The sequence below is a fragment of the Fusarium coffeatum genome, assembly GCF_003316985.1.
Source record: "Fusarium coffeatum strain FIESC_28 chromosome Unknown BRIP53273_contig_50, whole genome shotgun sequence".
NCBI classification, from domain to species: Eukaryota; Fungi; Ascomycota; class Sordariomycetes; order Hypocreales; family Nectriaceae; genus Fusarium; species Fusarium coffeatum.
In genome coordinates, this window is record NW_022157847.1 from 938 (window position 1) to 23,369 (window position 22,432).

The 22,432-nt window shown below is 47.5% G+C and overlaps 7 protein-coding genes across 7 annotated transcripts; 3 read left to right on the forward strand and 4 right to left on the reverse strand.

Moving 5' to 3' along the window:
• Nucleotides 1-995: 995 nt before the first annotated feature.
• FIESC28_02283 (uncharacterized protein) lies at nt 996-2,121 on the forward strand (the record flags this gene model as incomplete). Its single annotated transcript, XM_031156433.1, has 3 exons — nt 996-1,484; nt 1,533-1,626; nt 1,703-2,121. The coding sequence occupies 3 exons, from the start codon at nt 996-998 to the stop codon at nt 2,119-2,121; spliced, it is 1,002 nt and encodes a 333-aa protein (XP_031019456.1).
• A 635-nt stretch (nt 2,122-2,756) lies between these two features.
• FIESC28_02284 (uncharacterized protein) lies at nt 2,757-4,126 on the reverse strand (the record flags this gene model as incomplete). The annotated part of the gene is made up of 2 exons (XM_031156434.1): nt 2,757-2,792; nt 2,873-4,126. 2 exons carry the CDS (start codon nt 4,124-4,126, stop codon nt 2,757-2,759), a joined length of 1,290 nt encoding a protein of 429 aa, XP_031019457.1.
• Nucleotides 4,127-5,282: 1,156 nt separating this feature from the next.
• On the forward strand, nt 5,283-6,514 carry FIESC28_02285 (uncharacterized protein; the record flags this gene model as incomplete). The annotated part of the gene is made up of 2 exons (XM_031156435.1): nt 5,283-5,562; nt 5,616-6,514. The coding sequence occupies 2 exons, from the start codon at nt 5,283-5,285 to the stop codon at nt 6,512-6,514; spliced, it is 1,179 nt and encodes a 392-aa protein (XP_031019458.1).
• Nucleotides 6,515-10,130: 3,616 nt separating this feature from the next.
• FIESC28_02286 (uncharacterized protein) lies at nt 10,131-11,338 on the reverse strand (the record flags this gene model as incomplete). The annotated part of the gene is made up of 3 exons (XM_031156436.1): nt 10,131-10,513; nt 10,566-11,149; nt 11,202-11,338. 3 exons carry the CDS (start codon nt 11,336-11,338, stop codon nt 10,131-10,133), a joined length of 1,104 nt encoding a protein of 367 aa, XP_031019459.1.
• Nucleotides 11,339-12,128: 790 nt separating this feature from the next.
• On the reverse strand, nt 12,129-13,964 carry FIESC28_02287 (uncharacterized protein; the record flags this gene model as incomplete). Its single annotated transcript, XM_031156437.1, has 6 exons — nt 12,129-12,133; nt 12,192-12,319; nt 12,381-12,489; nt 12,554-12,775; nt 12,826-13,314; nt 13,370-13,964. The coding sequence occupies 6 exons, from the start codon at nt 13,962-13,964 to the stop codon at nt 12,129-12,131; spliced, it is 1,548 nt and encodes a 515-aa protein (XP_031019460.1).
• A 466-nt stretch (nt 13,965-14,430) lies between these two features.
• Nucleotides 14,431-20,194, forward strand: FIESC28_02288 (uncharacterized protein; the record flags this gene model as incomplete). Its single annotated transcript, XM_031156438.1, has 9 exons — nt 14,431-14,564; nt 14,621-14,999; nt 15,046-15,304; nt 15,353-15,656; nt 15,701-16,131; nt 16,184-16,419; nt 16,471-17,216; nt 18,399-19,425; nt 19,553-20,194. 9 exons carry the CDS (start codon nt 14,431-14,433, stop codon nt 20,192-20,194), a joined length of 4,158 nt encoding a protein of 1,385 aa, XP_031019461.1.
• Nucleotides 20,195-20,904: 710 nt separating this feature from the next.
• On the reverse strand, nt 20,905-22,008 carry FIESC28_02289 (uncharacterized protein; the record flags this gene model as incomplete). Its single annotated transcript, XM_031156439.1, has 2 exons — nt 20,905-21,297; nt 21,355-22,008. 2 exons carry the CDS (start codon nt 22,006-22,008, stop codon nt 20,905-20,907), a joined length of 1,047 nt encoding a protein of 348 aa, XP_031019462.1.
• Nucleotides 22,009-22,432: the final 424 nt, after the last annotated feature.

The following is a 22,432-nucleotide window of genomic DNA, read 5'->3' on the forward strand; positions in this document are numbered from 1 at the left end:
TTATTCTTTATTTTATTATTATTTACCTTTTATTTATTTATCTTCCTTAGCTAGCTTTACTACTTTTACTACTATAGCTATAAGCTAAAGATAAAACTCTCTTTTATTCTTTTTTACTTTTTCTTTAACCCTAAAAGCTAATTAGTATCTTCCCTTTTTACTTAAATCCTTTTTTACTTAATAACCCTGCGCCCTGCTCCTTTGCCTATATTACTCCCCTACTGATTTTTGTACTACAGGGTACCTACCCTGGCTGATAGGGGTTTCTTTTTTTACCGAAAAAGCCTTGAGCCATACTGGCTAGGGGATAGCTTCGGCCTGGTGCCGCCTGCAGCACTGCTTATACCGCGCTCGCTGCGAAGGCCGCAAGCTGGCCAAGTGCATGGCCGATAGGGCGAGCATGCCGTGGACCAGAAACGGGTAAGCGATAGCCTCTTCCGGAATCACAGACTGCCAAAGCTGTTGCACTTCTGTCCGGGACGATATCGTGTGCGCCGTGGATGAGTTGAAGTGGCCCATCAAGAAGAGACTTTCTCCCCACGTTGCCTTGTCAGACTGCTGCTTTACACCTGGCTCAGCGACAAGGTGGGAAAGGAAGGTGGTGTCGACGTCATTGGGAAAAGAAAATTGGACCTATTAGCCACAAGGCAAGGATCGTTTGTCAGTATCCATGTAGATTCAGTACGTCCAGGCCCCAGACGGCGGATTCACTTACCTGGAATCTTGCCAGCCACAGAGGTGTAATCGACGATCAGGGATGTTAATTCCTGAGATATACTTCTCATCTACGAACGTTCCTATACCTTGGTAATATTAGGCAATACAAGAAGTTGTACGTGATAAGCTAATTCGTGGAAAAATCTCGTATTCAACTAGGATAGTATTGGTGGAAATAAACGGGCTGGACCATTTTAGGCGACGATGCGACCGCTGTGACCCCGCGATTGCAAGTCTTTATTCTCACATTATAAATTCTCGCTATTTCCACAAACAAGATGAAGCTCCAACCCCTACTGCTTGGTTTGTCAGCTCCCTTGGCATTTCAATCCGTACATGCAGCGAGTAATGGTGACGCGACTCCTTATCGTCCTATTCCAACCAACGCGCCGAAGACATGGGTTCATCCAGGAGTTTTCGTCTCCGGGCCACAGCTCGACTACATTGCCAAGAAGATCAAGGCTAGGAAGGATCCTTGGAAGGAAGCATTGGATTCCATGCTTGACACGTCGCTTATGTCGCCTACGCGAACGGCTGAGCCATATGAGACAATCGAGTGCGGACCGACATCGACCCCAAACATTGGGTGTTATCAGGAGCGCGAGGATTCCATGGCTGCATACATGAACGCATTGGCATGGTGGGTTACGAAAGATAAGCACTATGCTGAGAAATCAATTCATTATATGAATGCCTGGTCTGGCACGATCCATGGTCACAACAACACCAACGCACTACTGCAGGCGGCCTGGTCAGCCGCTAATTGGGTACGTGCAGGTGAAATCATGCGCTCAAGCTATAAACAGTGGTCCAAGAAGAGTATCAAGACCTTTTCTGACATGCTACGACACGCCTACATCCCCCTCATTGAGAACGGCGCCCCGAAGAAGAACGGAAACTGGGAACTAGGTAGGTTCACTTCTTCACTGTTACTGTCACTAGCGGTTCTGCTTACACTTCGTGGTGATGCTGGAGTCTACCATAGGAGCCGCTGTCTTCCTTGAAGATGCAGCGCTGTACGAAAAGTCCTTGGAGTTGTTCTCCGCTCGGGTTCCTGCGTATATCTATTTGACTACTGATGGGAAGTATCCCGTGCAAGGTCGTGGTGGGATCAATACCACCGCGGAGATTATCAAATACTGGCAGAATCAAGATACCTTCCCAATTAGTGGCATCACACAGGAGACCTGCCGAGACTTTGCCCATACCAGCTTTGGCATCTCATCCATCTCTCACATCGCCGAGACACTACGTATTCAAGGCATGGACGTGTGGAAATCCACGGACGTTGGTGTGCGTGTGAAGGCGGCCCTCGAGTTACACACTGCACTGGATTCAAAACAGAAACCCATCCCTAAGTGGCTGTGCAATGGTACTATTCCCGACAACATGGTTCCAAGTTAGTCCCTGTACTATCATTAAAACTATGTGCAAGCCCACTAACTTCAGCAGTGTTAGAGCCAGCTTACAACGCCCTGGCCTTTAATTTGGGTCACAGAATGCCCTTTACCAAGAACCTATTACTAAGTCAGCGTCCAGCAGGTATTCCTGAACATCCACTATTCGTGGGATTCGAGACACTGACAAATGCCAAAACACCATTGTCTTTCAGGGTGAGAGGGTAGAAGTCATAAATGGAAGCCTGCGCATCCCTTAAGCAAAGTCTTCACACGGGGAAAACCAAGACTCTCTTCCGATCGATTTTGTCTGGACTTACCCACGCTGAAATCCCACTTCAACAGAACCAATCACAAACATTTTAATACGGCTAGGGAATCATATTGTGCACTATTGCCTATATTATTATCAACCGCGCTTCACTCGTCCAATGGACTCGTCTAATAGTCTGATGAGATTTTCGACTAATTTATATTAAATAGAGATGTAATTCTATTATTTTAACGCATCTAGGTTTGAACGTAGCGTTATGAGTTGTGAACTATTTCCGACAGGCACACCACCAAGTCGTCGCCTTGACTGTTAATAAAAGCGAGCCATATTTCATAGAAGATCAGGTTATATAAGAATACATTTATATCTTAGCAGCTATAAGCATTAAGTTCCTTGGTGATATTCTATAATTAAAAATCGGTATGATATCAACATCCTGTCCCCCAGTCTCTGTCAAGAACAAGTACCGATCAAGGGCAATTACGCTCTCGACAACTTTGCAGCACAGGACACTGAGCGTCCAGAGAATCGCCACTTTACCCTCATACCCTCGATACCTTTCCTCGTAAGCTTCGAGGTCAGCATCGCTGATTTTGCTCTCGTCAACGTCGAGGCACCTCATTGCCCTACGTGCAAACGCATTGAAGCTAGCCATATCTCCGTTTAGCACACCCCACGTCGGTCTGTCCTCTTTGTCAAGTTCTATTCCTTTATCGTGGAAGACCTTCTCTAACAAAGCTCGGTAGAAGCGCCTTTTGGAGTACACGGACTCTTGTTTTCTTGGATCTGCCCTTGCCCAGTTATTCGGGGCTTGGCAACCCGTCATAAGCGCCGTAGCACTGAGGGACACGTTCTTCTCTCGCAACTTTGCGCTGATTGGAAATCCTTCGGGATGGGTGGTAGAACGCGGGACGATATGGTTGTAGCAGCATCCAACGACGCCCAGGCGCACAATGAACGGGACGGTGGTGAAGTACCGTAGCATATGCTCAGAGAGATTCCCGCACGCGTGAAGACCGACGAGCATGCACCTCTCCCCTCCAGCCCAGGTATCTATCTCATCCGCCAAAGGTGGCGTGCCGTCAATGTAGCGCCGCATATGCTGAACCCTGCTTTCAGGAATGCCAAGACTACCTGCGCAGGCTTTTGAGGCTGCGATCTGGGATTCGCTGCCGTCGATGGCCAGCACTTGTAGCTCCGGGAAGAGGTAAGCTAGGGAGATTGAGAGGTACCCTTGGCCCGAGCCCATGTCAATGACGTGGGTTATGTTGTTGGCTTGGCACACGCTGTGGATGTATGCTACGGCTGTCGATACTTCAGCAATCTTTTTGGTCTTCATGCGACTTGTTAGAATCTCTGGGAGGGTCATGACCCTGCCAGGTCGCTGATTCCGCGGGAGGGCGAGTGACTGCACGCTATCGAGCCACTTGGACAGCGACTCTGGTCGGTCTGGCAGGGGTCGATGTCGCTGAGTTTCATCCATCTCGTCATATGTCGCGATTGAAGATTCCAACTCATCAATATTGTCTATTAGGTCTTGCTGCGCTATGCGATGATCTGGAAATGATGTCCACCAGGATGTCCAGTCGCTAGGCAGGGCGTCCCAGGCATTGTAGATGAGTGAGTCGTTGACGTGGATACCCCCAGTAATCTGGCGGACTAGGGGCGTGTCAATGAATTCAATGATATCTTGCGTATATTCATTAATACTGTTGTATCGCTCTGGTATCGTAGGCATATTCTGGGTTTGTGTTGCTTGTTAACATCCTGTTGCTGAAGAGCGGAAAACGTCGGCACTTTCAGTGAAAACTTGAAAAGTGAACGCGAGACGCTTTCGCGAAAGCGGTATAGGTTGGCAGAATTCGAGAGGGACTGGAGGGATAGACAAGACGTAAAGTAGCTTTAGACAAACCATCAATAGGCTACGTATAAGCAATCGAGGAAGCCGCTCTTTCATCCACCACTTACTGCGACCTCCAATCAAGAGGCATTGTTGACCCGTGCCGGCTATGTCGGAATGTGGGAGAGGTAAAAGTGATCCAATGGTAAAGACATTTTTCCAGAGCTTCGCCCGCATATCCGCAAAGTTTAATCTATATTTGAGCCCTGTTAAGCCACTATTAAATGCCACACTACTCTTAAACAGAGTGGATTCAACAGGCTGCGCGTGATAAGCTTACACAGAAACAAATACAAGCGCACCCTGTAATCCAATGCCCCATTCTGTGCTTTCTGCTTACCTCCAGCTGGCCTGACCACCACAGCATTGATACACGCACTAGTCACTATGGCACCTTCGCACATATCCTCCAACCTTTAGCGCCAAGTATTGATTTAATACACAAAAGGGAACACCAATAGAGGAGGGGGGCTATGCATTTCAGATGTCAAGTCTATACAGGTGATAAGCGATAAGCAAGACTAAATGGGGTGGATAAGCAAAGGCTTGTTTGATCGAAGGAATCTTAGGCTGCTGACAAGTACGCGTCAGCGACACTAAACCTTGTGTTACTAGTGAACTTAACGCCATTATCAGACGCGGTCGGGCACTAACCGGTTTTTCACACTGTGTAATATAATTCGGAACTAATGTATTTAACTGCAATTGGTGAAACTGTTGGGAGTGTATGCTTACCAGGTAACTTTGTATAATATTGTAATCTGCAATACAGTAAGAGGGAACTATGATCTGACTAACTTCACGTAATATTATAATGCGCAATACAGTAAGAATTAACTATAATCTGACTAACTTTACGTAGCGTTATAATTTATCAAGTAGTAAGGAGGATATATAACTTGACTTAAAAGGCAGTTGGGTTTTATTTTTACAATATACATCTCAAATCATCTCTATTCTATTATCTTTTTATAACCTATTATAAAACTTAACAATGGCAGCTCTACTACTACAGTCTATAGCTGCAGATGGCGAAAAGCTCCTTCAGACAGGAGACAACTTAGCGAGGCAAGCTCTGATAGCTTCAGCAAGTGCACTTATTCAAGAATTAGAGAACCCGGGAGAACAACTTGCAAGGATTGGCTGGGGAGAGCCTACCCGAACTGCTGCACTAAGAACTCTCTTCGATCTGAAAATACTCCAAAAACTTGGACAGGCCCCTCAAGGAAGCGAGCAGTTAGCAGCTGGCACGGAAGCCGACCCAATTTTAGTTGGTATGATTTCTGCTCCCTTGTTTAGTATACGTAACACTTACATTTTATCACAGCTCGAGCTCTGAAGCATCTCGCAGCCAACGGAATTATTAAAGAAGTTGGCCGAGAGCAATATATAGGAACGCCATTTTCTATGTCAACCAGGGACCCAACTGTGGAGGGTGGCCTGATCTACAGCTTTGAAGGCATGATACCAACATTTCAAGGTCTTCCTGAGTTTCTCGCAAAGACAAAATATCAGATTCCCAAGGATGAAAACAACTCACCTGTCCAACATGGTTTAAGGACCGACAAGCCCTTCTTCAGTATTCTAAAAGACAACGCTCGCCTAGGATCCGCTTTCAACAGTTTCATGACTGGATACGCTAAAGCTAGACCTCGCTGGATTGATTTCTATCCATATAAGGAGCGACTTGGGGAGTTCAAAGCTGAAGATAGCAGTGCTCCTTGGATAGTGGATGTAGGTGGTGGCCTTGGCCATGAAATGTTGGGTCTAGTTTCAGGAGACACTAAGCCGCCAGGAAGATTGGTATTGCAAGACTTGCCTTCAGTTATTGCTGAGGCCAAATCTAGTGGCAGTGTCCCCGGTACCATCGAAACTGTTGCTCATGATTTCTTCACTCCTCAACCAGTTGAATACCACGGCGCAAAAGCATACTTTATGCGTCTTGTTCTTCACGACTGGCCTGATGTTGAGTGCGCCACTATCCTATCCCATTTACGAAACGCTATGATCAAGGACTATTCTCGGCTTATTATCAACGAAACCGTCTTGCGAGATGTTGGAGCGCCCTGGCAGCAGACGAGTCTTGACTGGACAATGATGGCTATGTTGGTCAGTCGTGAGCGAACAGAGAGTCAATGGCATAGTCTGCTCGAAAACGCAGGACTCAAGATTACCAAGATATACCAACAAGGCCCGGAAAACGTGATTGAAGCTACGTTAGCGTAAATGCCATAGATACTTTACTACTGTCTTGTCGTTTTACTATTCGCACAAAGGGTAATCTGGAGGTATCGAGTACCAGCTAACAGGCAGGATGCCTGGATCGCTCGTACCTGTCTGCTTATTCTCTCGATTGTGTATCTCATGGCTGGGCTTGCCGACCACTTGTTTGGTATTTTTCACAGCGACTGTGATGTCTGCCGTGAGCTGTTGCTTGAATCCAGCTCTTGGAAGCCTGTTGCTTACCATGGCGAATAACGCTGGAGCAGGCACCGTGCTTGCTGCTGTTGAAGCCATGAACGCATTGAGCGCTGTTGCGGCGGGGCCACTTATGGCCGAGGGATTCCGTCTCGGTATAATCTGGGGCGGCAAGTGGATTGGGCTCCATTGGTTCTCAGTCATGATCATCTTGTTTCCTGGCGCTGTCATTTTAACATGGAAAAGGAAGTGATTCGAGATTTTAATTAACACGAACCCTATATATCAAGATCGAATCCGGATAGCATCTTTCAACCTTTAATGGGCTCCGAGACTAAATATTTAAGGTTTTTAAAGGTCAGTTTTCAAGTCGTACAGTTCAAATCAACACAATTACTCCGAGACTATGGTATTGCGGATGACGGGTGCTTAGAGGATATCAGAACGAGAGATGGAGACAACGAATAGACAGTAAATAATGGACCATAAGGGCACACTAGTGAGATGGGTATGTTTGCGCTTATCGGTGCAAACTTTTGCAATAGGATCAGGTGGATAGATCTCACGAACTAACAGGTGTACATGCACCCAATGTCTGACAGTCAATACACGAAGAAAGGCGCCCTCGGCTGTACAGGCTTGTTGTCCGTTGCACCCCACACTTTACAAGCAACCTATGATGGTGTCAGTGCGCATGCCGGACCCAGTCCATGGGAGGGATGAACGCACTTGAAGCCATGGTCTCAGCCTATTTTAAAGTCTCGATGCTACGACAGTAAATATTACCTACATAAAAGATCACCGGCGCAATTATCGAAGCACCTAAACCCTCATCGAATACCATACCAGTACTAACAAAAACCGGATAAACTGCGAGAAGTCCCACGATTTGTAGTACGAGAGACCTTGCGAGGAGGATTCGCGAGTGTCTTGAGGCTGGCGCGCTTACGACTGGTTGCAGCGTAAAGATCGAAGAGAAACCCGGGTATGCTGATTTGCGAGTGAAAGAAGCGTCGTGTAAGTGCTTTTCGGAACACGTCGCCGTCGAAGGTATCGAATTCCTGAGGACAGACGATCCCGTTTCCGCGGCTAGAGACCAAGGAAATGGTTCCTACATTATTACCCCATTACATGCGGTCATCGGTATTCCAACTGCTGATGGATCGAAAAACCACACAGCCGGCGGTTTTGCTAAAGCCGCGGGAACCGCCATTGCGTATGACAGGACAATAATATCTGCGAAAGCAATGGCAATAACAGGATGGGATTTTCTCACAGATGGAATGTTCTATGCACAAGTCAAAGACCACTTTGATTGGGATCACAACGTTCGCTGAAGAGCATGTGCAGTTATCTTCATATGACTTTCGGGCGCTTCCAAACGTAGGTACCGTGTCTCGCATACAGGTCAAGATCATTCGTGCCTGGGATGCAAGGTCGTTTACGTGCCTAGGCCATGGTATATAAGAACATGTCCACACGAAGACGGGATGGAGTCTCCCGCAATAAAGGTCATACATCTCTCACTCGATTGTGCATTGTCAAACAAACACCTAGGCGAAGCATTTGATCATGTCTCAGAAATATGATGCTCCAGTTACTAACGGAGACCATGAACATATAACCTTTTCCGGAAACACCAGCACACAAGATGCGCTCGCATTCGAGGACAGGCACTCAGCCAAGAACTACCAGTCGCTGCCCATTGTGTTCTCCCGCGCCCATTGGTCATCAAGGAAGAGCAGATTCGTCGGTCTCTAGGCAGCATCGAAGAGTCGGTCAAGGAGCTGTTGCAGCTTCCTCATGTCCCATGAGAGAGATGAGCTCATTGGAAATGTCTAATCGGACGTGCGGCTATCTAGAGAGAAGAAATGTAGTAACTGTATTTGTCTATGAGTCTGCTCGAAGGCGACATGTCTACTGACTCATTCCGGAGAAGTCCCAAAGTTTACCTATCTTCTTCCTCATGAAATCACTAATATCCATGACTTCTATCGCATCGCCATAAATTCGGTCATTACTGTCCTGTGAAAAGAACTGTTGAACGACTGTCCTCACCGTAAGCTTACCTGACCATGTTCTTGGCACCTCCTCGTGCTGTCCCAAGTTGCGAAGCACCGTGGGGAGTTGATATGCAGGGAGATTTTCCGAAAGACCAGTTCTGATTCTCTCCAAGTCGACCTTTCCGACACCATCACGCACCCGCACCAGAGCAGCTACTCGAGTGTCGCAGTGTGGATCTGGCACAGGCTGTATGTAGCTCTCGAGGATATAGACGAGCGCTGTCAAACAGGCTTCGACTTGGGGTTGATTAATTTTGTAGGTGTAAAATTTAAATACTATTCTCACGCAAAGTTAGACGTTTCCCGTAATAGCGAATAGAGTACAATGGGGGACACTAACAATCCATATTCGCTCGTCCTTGGAAGATTATCTTTCTATCTTGGAGAGTAACCAGATCTCCAGTCTTAAAATATCATTCCGAATCAAATCGGTCGGCGGTTGCTTCCGGTTCATTTAAGTACATGGTTTGTAATTAGATACTGTTCACTTGCTTTCGTCACCTATGGCAAGAAGAACCAACCCTAGGAACATTGAAGGTGTTTTGAACAGAATTTCCCCTTCACTGTCGTCTAGCTTTACCGAGGCACTCATGACAGGAATCCCTAGATCGTTCTGGATATATTAGTAACGATATTGATGTATATGCATTCCTCGAAGGTGCTGTGTAGGTGTCAAGGCCTATTGCCTGATAGATATTGAATCTCCAGTTGCATTTGATTTCGTAAGGATCGCCATTGGAGATGGCATACGGGCTTGGAATGATATCATGCCCACGAATGGGCGCTCCAGCCACAGTTGTGCCTGCGGCAGTAGAAGGGACGGATGTCTCAACATCTTGTGTTAGTGGCAACGAGCTTCGTCCCATCAATCTTGGTAATAGCCATAGGCTGCATGTCGAATGTCTCAGTGGTGTTGGTTGATTCGTCTGTGCAGGTAATTGACTCAATCTGGGTTTCCATAAACCGAGTTGTGGTGGGCAAGGTAGTCGCCATCTCGATCGTCTTCATTCTTGCTTGAGATAGGAGCGGGGTTCTCGGTCAATGGAAGTAGTAGTAACGGAAGAGAAAACAAGGCTTGGCCCAGTGCTAATAACCGTATAGGCGACAAAGGCCCAGGTCACAAGATTCAGGATCCCTGTAGTAAGGAATGACTCGAGCCAGATAAAGGGTTTAATATACACGACGGTGTTAACAGGGTCCAGTGAGTACATCTCATTGCCTCTATATGTATCGCTGGAGGTTTCCTATCTCATACGTCATTCATAAGATGGTGTTATTGGCAGCTATGGGAGAAATATCGAAACGCAACTGTAACCCTAGTTAATACCTAGTAATCCCCGATGTTAATAGCCGCCTAGATTCTAAATAGACCATCCTTGTGCAGCGTTCTTTGCTAGTGCATTATTTGAGCCATCCTTAACGACGTCAAAGGTAGGCTCGTCAGTCCAAAACTCATAATCCTTAGCCTTGTTACCAGGCTTGCTGATCTGCCAAGGCATCCATGGTACACCCAGACCATTGAAGACATCAATATGCTGACTAATGGTGGTAGGCTTGCTAACACCCGCGGCACCGAACTCTTCAAACAACATGAGCTTGTTGGCGCTTTTTGCGTGCTGCAGCGCGACAGGACCCTTATTCTTGAACTCATTGACGCCCATGTAAGAATGGATGGTGACAAGATCCAAAGCCGTACATGCCCAGTTCTCTGCAACGTCTGAATTTGGGAACTCGTTTCCGCCACCTAGATAAAGTTTTAGTCATAGCATGACATCTCCAAGTGCATGGCCACTTACCAGTGGAGATCAAAACTTTACTGCTACCCATAATGCCCCGCATAAAGCCAGCTCGATCGCACCACCACGACGGATGAGGCGGAATATTATTGTTTAAATGGCCCTGGCCTTCGTTTTGGATATTGAACGAGAATATGTGGCTGCTTAGATCTTTCCAGGCTGGGCTTCCGCTAATCAGTGTGTTCTTGTGTTCAAGTACGTGACGAATGCGATTCTGGAAATCGGAAATACAGTTTTTGTCCGAATACCAGAATTCGACATTGTTGGCACTAGCTGGTTCAGTGTTGCAGTCCACGGCAGGCAGCTTATACTTCGATACGTAGGCATCGCTTCCCCAGCAGCCGAGCTGGTAGCGGTCATGGATAGCAATGGTGAGCTTGATGCCTCGGGCTTGAGCTTCGACCATGAGTTGATCTATGGCCTTGAGCTGAGTGTCGTCCCATACGCCGACAGTCTTTGGCTCAATGTCAGGCATTGAAACAGAACCAGTGTTTTTGAAGTTCTGGCCAGTTGGTGAAATGAAGATTCGTAGCACCTTCATATTTGCACCCTGGATGGCGTCCAGGACATCTAACCTGTCCTGTCTGCATGCCCAGTCAGTCATATAATTACGGGACTTGAGAGGGACCACTTTACTGTTTGAATGCATGGAGGAAGAAGGAGTTGACGCCTGCGAAGCTATTGCCTTGTTGGCGCGCGGTGAGCTCTGTGTCAAGGGAGGCAGCCAGTGCAAGCAGAGCCTGACTTAGTGCAAAAAGGCCGAAGCGCTTCATCGATATTGATTGTCGAGGATATTTTAGTAAAGGCAAAGCATTGTTGGTGCCAGTCTTAAGGCCTCATGGGTCTTAATCTCATCTTATATAAGAATCTCAACTTTATCCACCTTCTCCTACTGGATAGTATGTGCACTGGCCAGCGGTAACCCTCAGGATCAGAAGCTTCTATTTTAATGCAAGTGCAAGTTCAGCCAAGTGTTCAAGGATAAGTTAGATTAGAAGGGGCTATGATCTGCTGGTTTAACTTGGTGTCCGTTAGATCAAATTAGCATCTGACGTTTCCCTAGAGCTGGGACGTTGATCTTTCCCATTTTCCATCGCTGGGTTAATCAACCTGACATCCTGGCCGCATATTACTGCTTTATCGACCCCGCAATCTAACTATTTTCCTCACTGCGCCGAGAATCGGTAAGGTTTGCTATCTTGGCTTAGGCATGATCTTGGACGGAATTTCGAAACACCATTCTAGCGTCTAACGTAGTCTCGGAGTTCAGATCTGGTATGCTGGTGTAACGCTCTCGGCTCTTGAAATAAGCTTAGACGTAAATACCAAATCCCGGCTTAGCGTTCACTGGCATCGGCCACTAGCCCTGGTTCGTTACAGTGTACCTGTAAGGTAAACCGTATTTAGTCAAGAGCCCGTAAGCTAGTTATGCGCAGCAGTTATCAAAAGATTATTACCGTAGTTATAAAACAAAATCTTAGGTAACAAATTATTAACATATTATTCCATTGATCCGAAATGTTCTAATAGAGCCCAGAATGCAATGGATGTTCCGTTCATAATTTAGACTACCAGATTGCTAGTTACAATCGACCTAACAATTGACGTCTGTGATCCGTCGCGTACTCGCTTTACGTGGGTTCTTAGCTTCGAACACAGCGTCCAATTCTTCCAAAGTCCGACCCTTCGTCTCCACAAAGAAAAAGTAAATGAAGGTAAACTCAAATAGATCCCAAAACACGAAGAATACATAGCTGTGCGGTGAACCATTAGTCAGAGAAATAGATCACAGTATGGCTGTGAGTATGTACTTACAACCAGTATCGAATATTCTTCATAGCAACTGGAGCTGCGAAGGTGTTGACAAAGCTTGCAACGCCTGAAGCTATCATATATACCATCATGCCGTTGGCTCGCATGTCATCTAACTGTGTCAGTGAAAGATCATATAGCTGCTTTAAACAGCAGTTGAACGGTGGGAAGCTTACTAGCTAGGACCTCTGCTGGATAGATGGGTTGCATCGGAGTGAAGCCGACTGCAAACACAACCCCGAAGATGAAGATGAATGCAATGCTTGCTGAGCTTGAGGGGGTGCTACCAGAGCGCTCATACTCGGCTGCGGTGGCGGCGACGATAGCAAGCGCAATTGACATACCCAGACAAGATCCCATCAGCATCTTGCGCCTACCAACAACATCATGGAGACGAGCTTTTAATTGTGAGTAAAAGATTTTGCTTGTTTTGTAAACGCTTACATACCTCCAATTGTAGCAGCTATCCATCCAGATAATGCATAGAATGCGTTCAGCAAAAGAACCATGTTCGTAGATGTGATACCGACGTTCTCAACCATAAGTGGCAGATAGTAACTCGAAACGTTATTGCCTGAGAATTGGCCGAACCAGGACATGGCGATAACTAGCATAAGACGATATCGCCGATTGCGAGACTTGTAAAGGCTTCGTAGATCAAAACAAGCCCATTGGGATCGGCCTTGAACCTCGATGAGCGAGTCTTGGATCTCCTGCATTTCGATGTTGACTATGGGGTGGTCGGCGTCTCCATTTGCGTGATGCTTAATAATAAACGCGCGAGCTTCTTGAATCCTTCCTTGGGCGACCTGCCATCTCGGACTCTCGGGGAGTAGCCAACTGCCAAGACAGACAATTCCGGGGCAAAGTATCTGCAGCCAGAGGGGGAGCCGCCACTTGATGTTGCCGCTCAAGTGGATATTGGCGCCGTACATCGCTATTACGGGGCAAGTCAGATTGGTCAGCGTGAGGTGGACTTTGAGAATACGTACCGAATGATGCTAAGATGCTTCCAATGTACCACAAGGTATTGAATATTCCTGCCACAGTTGCTCGATAAAGTGGTGGTGCAATCTCGACGAGTAGCATTGGTGCAGCGACGGTGTTAATGGTTGAGAAAAAGCTGAGGAGAAACCTTGCGCCGATAAAGGAAGACAAAGTTGGGGCCACTGCGGTAAAAACAGCAGAAGCACAGATAAGGAATGAAGTGACAGCAATGGTGATTTTCCGACCTCTCCAGTCGCATATCCAGACGAACAAGGCGCCGGCCATTTGTCCGATCTGGAAAATGGAGAAGACCAAGCCTGTCGAGGTCGAGCCTTTGTCGCCCAGTCCGTAGTACTGTTGATACTCGGGGATGACATTCAAGGAACCCATAAGCGAGCCATCGTAACCGTTCATGGTTGAACACAGGTAGATCAGCGCACAAGCCATGTACAGTTGTAGATGGCCTCTGCCCCACGGGGACGGAGCTCCTACATTGTCGAGCGCTGTTGCGATGGCTTCTGGGGTCTGAATAGCTTCTTTCTTTTCGCTTGTGACATTCTGAAGATGATCACCTTGAGGCTGTTCAAGCTCTTTAGACATGATTGTCAAGTGTGAAATAAGGCGAGGGTCGGGTGATTGAATTGAATTCAAGATAAGACAATGGCCCCGGAAGATCCATATATACATTGCAACGGTACTTATTGACATGATCGGCATGCGGGGAAGTGGCAGGGTTCTGTCAACGGGAGGGATGCGCACTAGGACGAGGTTAGAAATGTCCGAAATACCGCCTTAGCTTGTGACCCCAAAAAGAAAGATGGTGCGCTCAAGTGGGTTACATTATGCAAATAACTTGTTGGTGGACTGATGATCATCGTCACTGATGGGGTAGAGCGAATGTAATGTTGCATTCTCGACGCAGCTTGGACCGGACTAAACTTCCCTTTTGACTGGTAACTGTGGGAGGAAACAAAGTTGCACCAGGGAATCTTTAAAAGTGCAATGTCACCCAAGCATACCACGCATGGACACCGACCGTTCATTGTTGGTTTCTTGATCACCTGCCATGGCAGCCGCAACCCATATCGTTGACCTAGCCACTGGCTGGAAGCTGAAACGTTCCGATGAGGGCGATGATACCTGGATGACGGTGGAAAAGGTCCCAACTGTCGTTCATCTGGACTTACTGAACAACAAAAAGTAATAAATCTTCCCTCACGTTTTTTTATAAACGCATGCTCACGCGGGGTCTGCAGGATACCCGACCCATTCATTGGTACAAACGAGCTTGATGTCGAATGGGTTGGTGAGCACTCTTGGACGTACGAGACCACTTTCAATGGTCCTACCATCTCCGACAATGCACAAGTTTACCTCTTGTTCGATGGCCTTGACACTCTCGCTCACGTGCGATTGAACGGCACGACTATCCTCGAGAGCGATAACATGTTCCTGAGTCATCGCGTAGATATAACAGCTCTACTTCAGCAATCCAAGAGCAACGCACTCTCCATCGAGTTTGATAGCGCTTTATTAGCTGGGAGAGCACTTGAAAAGGAGCATTCGGAGCACAAGTTTGTTGCTTTCAATGGAGAGGCGAGCCGTCTGGCTGTTCGCAAGGCGCAGTATCATTGGGTAAGTATTTCATGAATTTTTAGAAGCATTTGAGCTGATTCAACAGGGATGGGACTGGGGCCCAGTATTGATGACAGCCGGGCCGTGGAGGCCTGTGAGGCTCGAGGTATCACACACGCACATAAGCAACGTCCGCGTCGATTACGATGTCTCCGACGACTTAAGCACTATAACTGGAAAGATAGTCGCCGACATCGAGGGTCTGGTCGATGAAATCATTTTCACTATAGGATACAGAGATCAGGATATCTTGCGTGTCGCCCAGAAAGCAGAGAATGGTACAAATGCATCAGAATTCAAGCTTGGTTAGTATACTTATCCGATTTCAACATGTCAAACATTGACACGACCAGAAAACCCAAATCTCTGGTATCCCGCTGGGTATGGAGAGCAGTGCCTCTATTCCGTTGCAGTCAACGCGTCATACCAGAATACGGTTCTCAACACCTGGGAGACAAAGACAGGCTTTAGAAAGAGTCAGCTTGTGCAAGAGAAAGACGACCGTGGACAATCTTTTTACTTCCGCATAAACAACATTGATGTTTTCTGCGGTGGATCTTGTTGGATCCCAGCTCACAGTCTTCTTCCCAGTCTAGATCCTGATAAGTATCGTGCTTGGCTCCAGCTTATGACTGACGGCAACCAAGTAATGACAAGGTACGTCACTCTCTTCTTAACAATACCAAGCTAATTCCTGCAAGAGTCTGGGGCGGAGGCATCTATGAGGACGATGCATTTTACGATATATGCGACGAATTGGGTATTCTTGTCTGGCAAGACTTTATGTTCGCTTGCGGGGTGTATCCTGTCTGGCCTGCATTATCGGATTCTATACAAGCTGAGGCCGAGAATAATATCCGTCGCCTTCGACATCATCCGTCCATTGTCATCTGGGCCGGCAACAACGAGGACTATCAGGTGCAAGAACAGTGCCACCTTGATTATGATTACGACGATAAGAACCCCGAAAGCTGGCTCAAGAGCAACTTTCCAGCAAGATATTACTACGAACACCTGCTTCCTTCGATAATGGAGAAAGAGACGCCCGGTACTCAATACTGGCCAGGTTCTCCATTTTCGAACGGCAAGTCCAGCGACGACCTCAATGTTGGCGATGTTCATCAATGGAATGGTAAGTGATGGCTCAATTCAAATTATCGGCATCTAATCTCACCGTTTTACAGTCTGGCATGGAACCCAAGAGAAGTATCAGAGGTATGGCGAGATTGGCGGGCGATTTAACAGCGAGTTCGGACTAGCCGCTTTTCCAGTTCTCAAGACCGTCGAAGGTTTTGTCGAGAACCGGGAGGACTTATACCCGCAATCACATGTTCTCGATTTTCACAACAAAGCAGATGGGCACGAGCGACGCATCGCAACATACGTTATGGAAAACTTTCGTTTTTCTGCTGATCTCGCTGTAAGTTTTATGCACTTCCAAATCGGGATGAAAATTGACACCGTCTCCAAGACTTGGGTATACTTGACCCAATTGGCACAGAGCGAAGCCATGACTTACGCGTATCGCAATTGGCGACGGCAGTGGGGAGAGAATCGCCGATGTGGCGGTGCTCTGGTGTGGCAGCTCAATGATTGTTGGCCCGCGACATCCTGGTCTATCGTAGATCATTATCTGCGAAGGAAACCAGCCTTCTACGTCATCAAACGAGCGCTGTGTCCGATCGCGGTTGGAGTGCAGCGCGAACATCATGACTGGAGTGTCTGCCATGCGCGTCCGAAAAAGTCTTCGACCTACGAGCTCTGGATCTCGAGTAGTCTGCAGAACGAGACGCATGTTGATGTGGAGCTTCGGTTTCTGTCCATAGCAACCGGAAAGGAAATGAAGCCGACTGTCAGAAAGGAAAATGTTGCAATTGCGAAGAATGGATCGACGAACGTTCTATCTGGGGTGATCGATAATGTTACGGAAGAAGTGCACGTGTTGGCTGCACGCGTCTTTCAGTCTGGAGAGTGCATTTCTCGGGATGTTGATTGGCCACAGCCCTTCAAGTACCTGTCCTTTGAGAACAGAGGCGTCAAGGTCGAAGCGCAGAACGGGAAGTTTATGATCTCTTCTGAAAAGCCTACAAAGGGACTCGTCCTTGAAGAGATCGACGGCTGTGTATTGAGCGACAATTGCTTGGATGTTATGCCGGATGATCCCCAAGTGGTCGACATTTGTACCGAAAGTCAGGATCTCAACGCGCCTAATTTCAGGTACCTGGGATTACCGGAATAAACTTCTAGATTGGGCAGGGATGTACCGACAAGATAGCACGTGTTTACTCTTACGATAAGATACATGATAAGATAATGTTCATGATAGCGGTCAGATAAGACCAATCAAGTTAGCGTGCTTTTAGTTCTCACCCACTGGCTCCAACGTTAAGCATAATACTCCCACCGCCAACAGTTCATCCAATTTCAACACCTTGAACAACTGTTTTCCATAACCTTAAAATCAGCAGAAAATATTTTGAAACCACTTCAGTAGTCGAGATTTATCACGCAGATAATAGATTTAGTTGTTTTTATAGGCATTTGCCTACCAACTTCACCATTTCTTATGCAGCAGAGGAAACAACATACTAATAAAGCTCTTCAGGGTAGCTTCGGACATGCCGTGAGCTAGCACGGAAATTTGTATATCCTTGCTAGTGTCCTCCAGTGGCAGCAGAGCTCACTTGCCATATTCAGTATAGCCTAAACTTAGCGAGACATTGCCGAGGTTTCTGTTTTACGCTATGTGCATAGAGACTAAACTCAATTAAGAAGAATTTACTGCAATTCGGTGATGCTCTTTATGAATCAGAAGATACCTGTTCCAACTACACGAGATTGTCCACAAACTACCGATCTGGATGACCGACAGCACCTCTCTTGACCCTGCAATAGGGATGCTTTTGTCATCTACAGACCTGGACTCTGAAACAACCCTTCAAGAACGCGTCCTGGGCACTGTGGCCCTGTGGGCCATTTAGTGTCAGCTTAAACGGTTGCCTAAGCTTGTTGACAGGCCATGATCAGAAGCTAGTTCCGAGCTCTGAATCCTCGACAGGAGGCTTTCCTTTACCCTTCGTATCATTTTGTACAATTGGAACCTTCTCTTCTGATTTAGGGCGCAAAGTTGGACCATGGAGTTGCCTTACATCCCAGAGACAATTGGCGCCCAGGAATTTAACAACCAAAGCCGACAGCCCCGGGTCACTTCATCATGCGCCGAATGCAGACGTCGGCGTGTCAAATGTGAGGGCGAGACTATTCCCTGTCGGCAATGCGTCTACTACCTCGTTCCACACCTCTGTCACTATCCCGCAAGGAAAAAGAGGCACAATGTATCTCTTAAGTAACGCGCCGACGGACAAGTACCTGCCATCGCTGAACTAACACAACACGCAGATCTCACACCGAACTTGCCGATAGTTACGCAAAGGCCCAGAAGATCATCGGAACATTGTTTCCTTCTAGTTCACTTGATGAACTTTCGTCAATGACCCGTCAGCAATTGATGGTACGGCTGCAGTCTTCCAACCCGCCTCCACCTTCGATTGAGATGGAGCCGCAGGACCATCTGCAAGTTTTAGAGCCCCCGCTGGAACAAAATTTCACTTGGGACGAAATATCCGAGACTGAAAGTGAGACATCGCGCGTAGCAGACGACGTCAACGGACTAGCCTTCTCGCGACAATCTCTCAATGCCTCATACCTGGGTATATCTTCGGTTCCTACCATTCTAAAAGTCATCGCCCACCTTTCTCCTCATGTGCAAGAACGCATTCCCAAGGGCACTGAAGCTTGGCGAAGTCCTTCAACTCTGGCTGACAGTCCGGGTGACATGGTTTCCCTGCAAGAAGATGAGATACCGATTATAAATGCATATTTTATTCACGTACATCCTGTGATTCCCATGGTCGACGAAGCCGACTTTCGTCAGAGGTATTTTCAATCAAACACGGAAGAGGATGAAGATGGCCCATGGCTGGCTCTTATGAATATGGTCCTCGCTATGGGCTCGATGGCGTCAGAGTCGATCCACTTCAACGGGCACAACCACTTCTACAAGCGAGCTCTAACTTATCTAAACATCAACTCTTTTGGCTCTGGCCACCTCTACATGGTCCAAGCATTGGCTCTGTATAGTGGCATGATACTTCACTTTCTCAACAAGCCCAATATGGCAGCTGCTGTTATGGGAGCAACTCTTCAGATGGCCGTTGCGATGGGCCTGCACAGAGTGAAGGCTTCACAATCTTCTACGAATCCAGCTTATCATCCTGCAAATGGCTCAACAACAACGCGGATACGGACTTGGTGGTCTATCCTCTGTCTGGATACATGGGCTTCGTCTACTCTGGGACGTCCTAGTGAGAGATATTGGGATCCAACTATAACGCTAACTTCGTCCATGTCGGTTTTGGAAAACCTGGTAAGCCACGTCAAACGCTGTTGTTAGAACCTGCTTGCTCATGTTTGTTGTCGCACCCTAGGATTATGGAACAATATCCCTCTCAGCTAGTGAGAAGTTCTGTAGGATCGCAACACGTGTGCAACAGCGCCTTGTCCAGTTACCTTTGATCAGCCCAGAGGAAGTTGATGAATTGGATAGTGAGCTCATCGCCTGGAAAGATTCATTGCATATGTTTCTGGCTCATCGTGAGCAATGCCCACCAAGTCTCAAGACTGCGCGGGCGACTCTTTGGTGGAGATGGGTTACAACTCGGCTCATGCTCTACCGCCCAGGCTTGTTGACCGCAGCGCTGAATCAGAAGCCATGGGGACAGGAAACTGCTAGCGAAGCAGCTCAAGCTCGGAAATGCATCGAGATTGCGAAAGAAGGTGTCGACCTTATGGTCATAGACTGGGCCCCAAACCAGTTTCTTTGCTGGAACAGCGCTTGGAACCTTTTCCAGGTGTCATTAGTCCTCGTTCTGGGCATCATCTCGGACAAACAAGAGGCCGAAAAAATGGATTGCTATGGATCTGTATGTCGTGCGATTGAGCTGTTTGCTCAGATGGAACCTCTAGACGCTGGATGCACTCGTACCCGGAGGCTTCTCCAGGGTCTGTCTAAACAGATCGAAGCAAGCACTGTCTCTCCTATCAACTCTGAGGCTTTCGATTTATCTATACTTGACTACCTAGGTACAGATCCGTTCTGGGAGAACATAGAAGCCGAGTTGAATTGGACTTTCTAAAATTCGCCGAGAGATCAAGGTTGCAGAAGTACGAACACAGTGTTATATACTCCCTTTTCTAGACTAAAGCATTACATATCTCACGTAGTCAGGCATCACTAGTATTACATGGCCTCTCCTCGCCGAAATCTGTCTTAATCGTATTGAGGTGGTTCCATGTGCCTATGCCCTCTTTCCTTTTCTTCAAAGTAGCGACATGCGTCACCTACCCCGGGGGTGAAGATTGAATCAATGCCCACGCACAACATTAGAGGGTTGGGGCTGCACATTCGTCTCAGCCGCCGGGTAGATGTGCACTGAGCAGATGTAAGCAGCAGAATGGTTTCCGCTTGGTATCAATAGTGTCGCAGCGACCGGACTGATTTACAGAGTACAAAAACTCTTTCTGTGACCAATTAAGCCTCTGCTAATGCCCTCCTACCCAGGGCCATCCCTTTCGCATATGCAGTGTTCTGAATATGAGTTCGCTGATATATCATTCTATTTTAGACAGCATCATAGTAACCAATGTAACATGTGCTGTCCCAATTAAATGTGCATAATAGCGCTGTACCATTGGGACATACTTTTGAAAGGGGCCTTCGTGAACGGCCTAAGGAGTGTTGGTTAAGTTGACTCAGTAGACTTGAACAGTAAAGGCTTCTATGGCACGTCCAACTGCCGTTTTATGGACCCAGTTGATACTTTGTCAGGAGACTAGCCAGTCCTCCCTACCAGACACCATTGCCTTTCTTAACCCATCCGGTCTGACCCGAACCCTTGCAGTTAGAACGCTTGCAGTAAAATGACTGTCTGCTTCCTTTGGTAAAGGGCGAATAGGTGTAGTAAGAATCCTTGATTGGCCTAAGCGCACAAGTGTTCCAACGCTCCCTCTTCACAGAGTACTCCTGGTGGTCATGCCAATGCGCAACGCAGATGGTCTGTCCTTTACTACCGGCGCAGGTGGCTGTCTGGGAGTTGCCCCTTGTCCACGCCACAGAATAGCCACCTGAGATCCAACTAGCCTTTCCAAGACCCTCGAGAGAGAAGCTTGCCGAGTGCGTGACGGACCATTCCTTTCCAGCGCTCATTTCGCAGTCGCCCTTGCCACAGTGGATACGGTCCTAGAAAACATATGTTAGCTTATGGATTAGTGCAAGAAAAGATGCATGTAGACGAACCGTGATCTGCTTGTGGAGTCTCCACTTCTTAGGGTATCCGTTTCCATCCTTCTTAACAACCGGAGCCTGGTCCCAGCATTGTCGGGACTCTAGATGTTTCGAGTCAGATTCATCTGCCCCGTCCTCTTCGTCGATGGCAGGAAAGACCTGCATCTCCTCGTCGGTCAAGGCACCGACCATAACGAGGTCATCATCAGCCGCTCGACCGAGACACTGGGCCGTGATGTTGTACTCAAGGCTTTCGCTCTGGAAGAGACTAGGACCATCAGCAGTCCAAGGGACTTCGCACTCGACGGCAGTGATATCAGCGTTCCATCGGGCCTCGCAGACAACTCCACCAGACCTGGCAAGCTCGAACTCGAGAGGGTAGCGTGCATCTCCGACGGTGATATCCCCATTGCCGGTCTCGTCTGCTGAGACCTGAATAGAGACACCATCAAGGGTCACGTTATCGTCGCAGGCATAGGTGAGAAGAGACTTTGCCTCACTATCGGCGACGAAGATGATCTGATCGCCAGTAGCGTGGGCGATTTCCCAGGTCACAAAGACAGAACTAGGTGCTTTCAGAGGCTCTCCGGCCCAGTCTAAGCGACGAGCTGACGCCTTTTGGGCGAAGGCCATGATGTAGGCGGTGATGGGGAGAATAGCCTTCATGGCTACTGAGGCAGAAGTCTTAGTATAGGCAGATAAAGAGAAGAGGGCGGAGGATAAATGTTTCCTTGAACTAGGCTGTGCTCTGGTGGATGAAGAAGATGAAGACTTGAGGAATTCTCACACCTCTTATATACTTTCTATCCCCCCTGTTTTTATTTCAACAACCATATACTAAGCCCAAGAGCCATCAAGCAGGCCCATACGGCTTCTCTGCCATCCGAGCTCTGTGTAAACGCACAGAAGAAGATGACCTTGATAGCAGGATTCTGATTCGTTGTACGTAGAATATCTCCATCTTTACTCACGGCACAGTAGTTAGTTACATGCAGTTGGCTGTTAGCTAAGCTAAATCGCCCCCAATTGTGGAAAGATAGCCCACGTGCTCGAATAGTCCTGGCTATCAGTTATACAGAATCAAATGAAA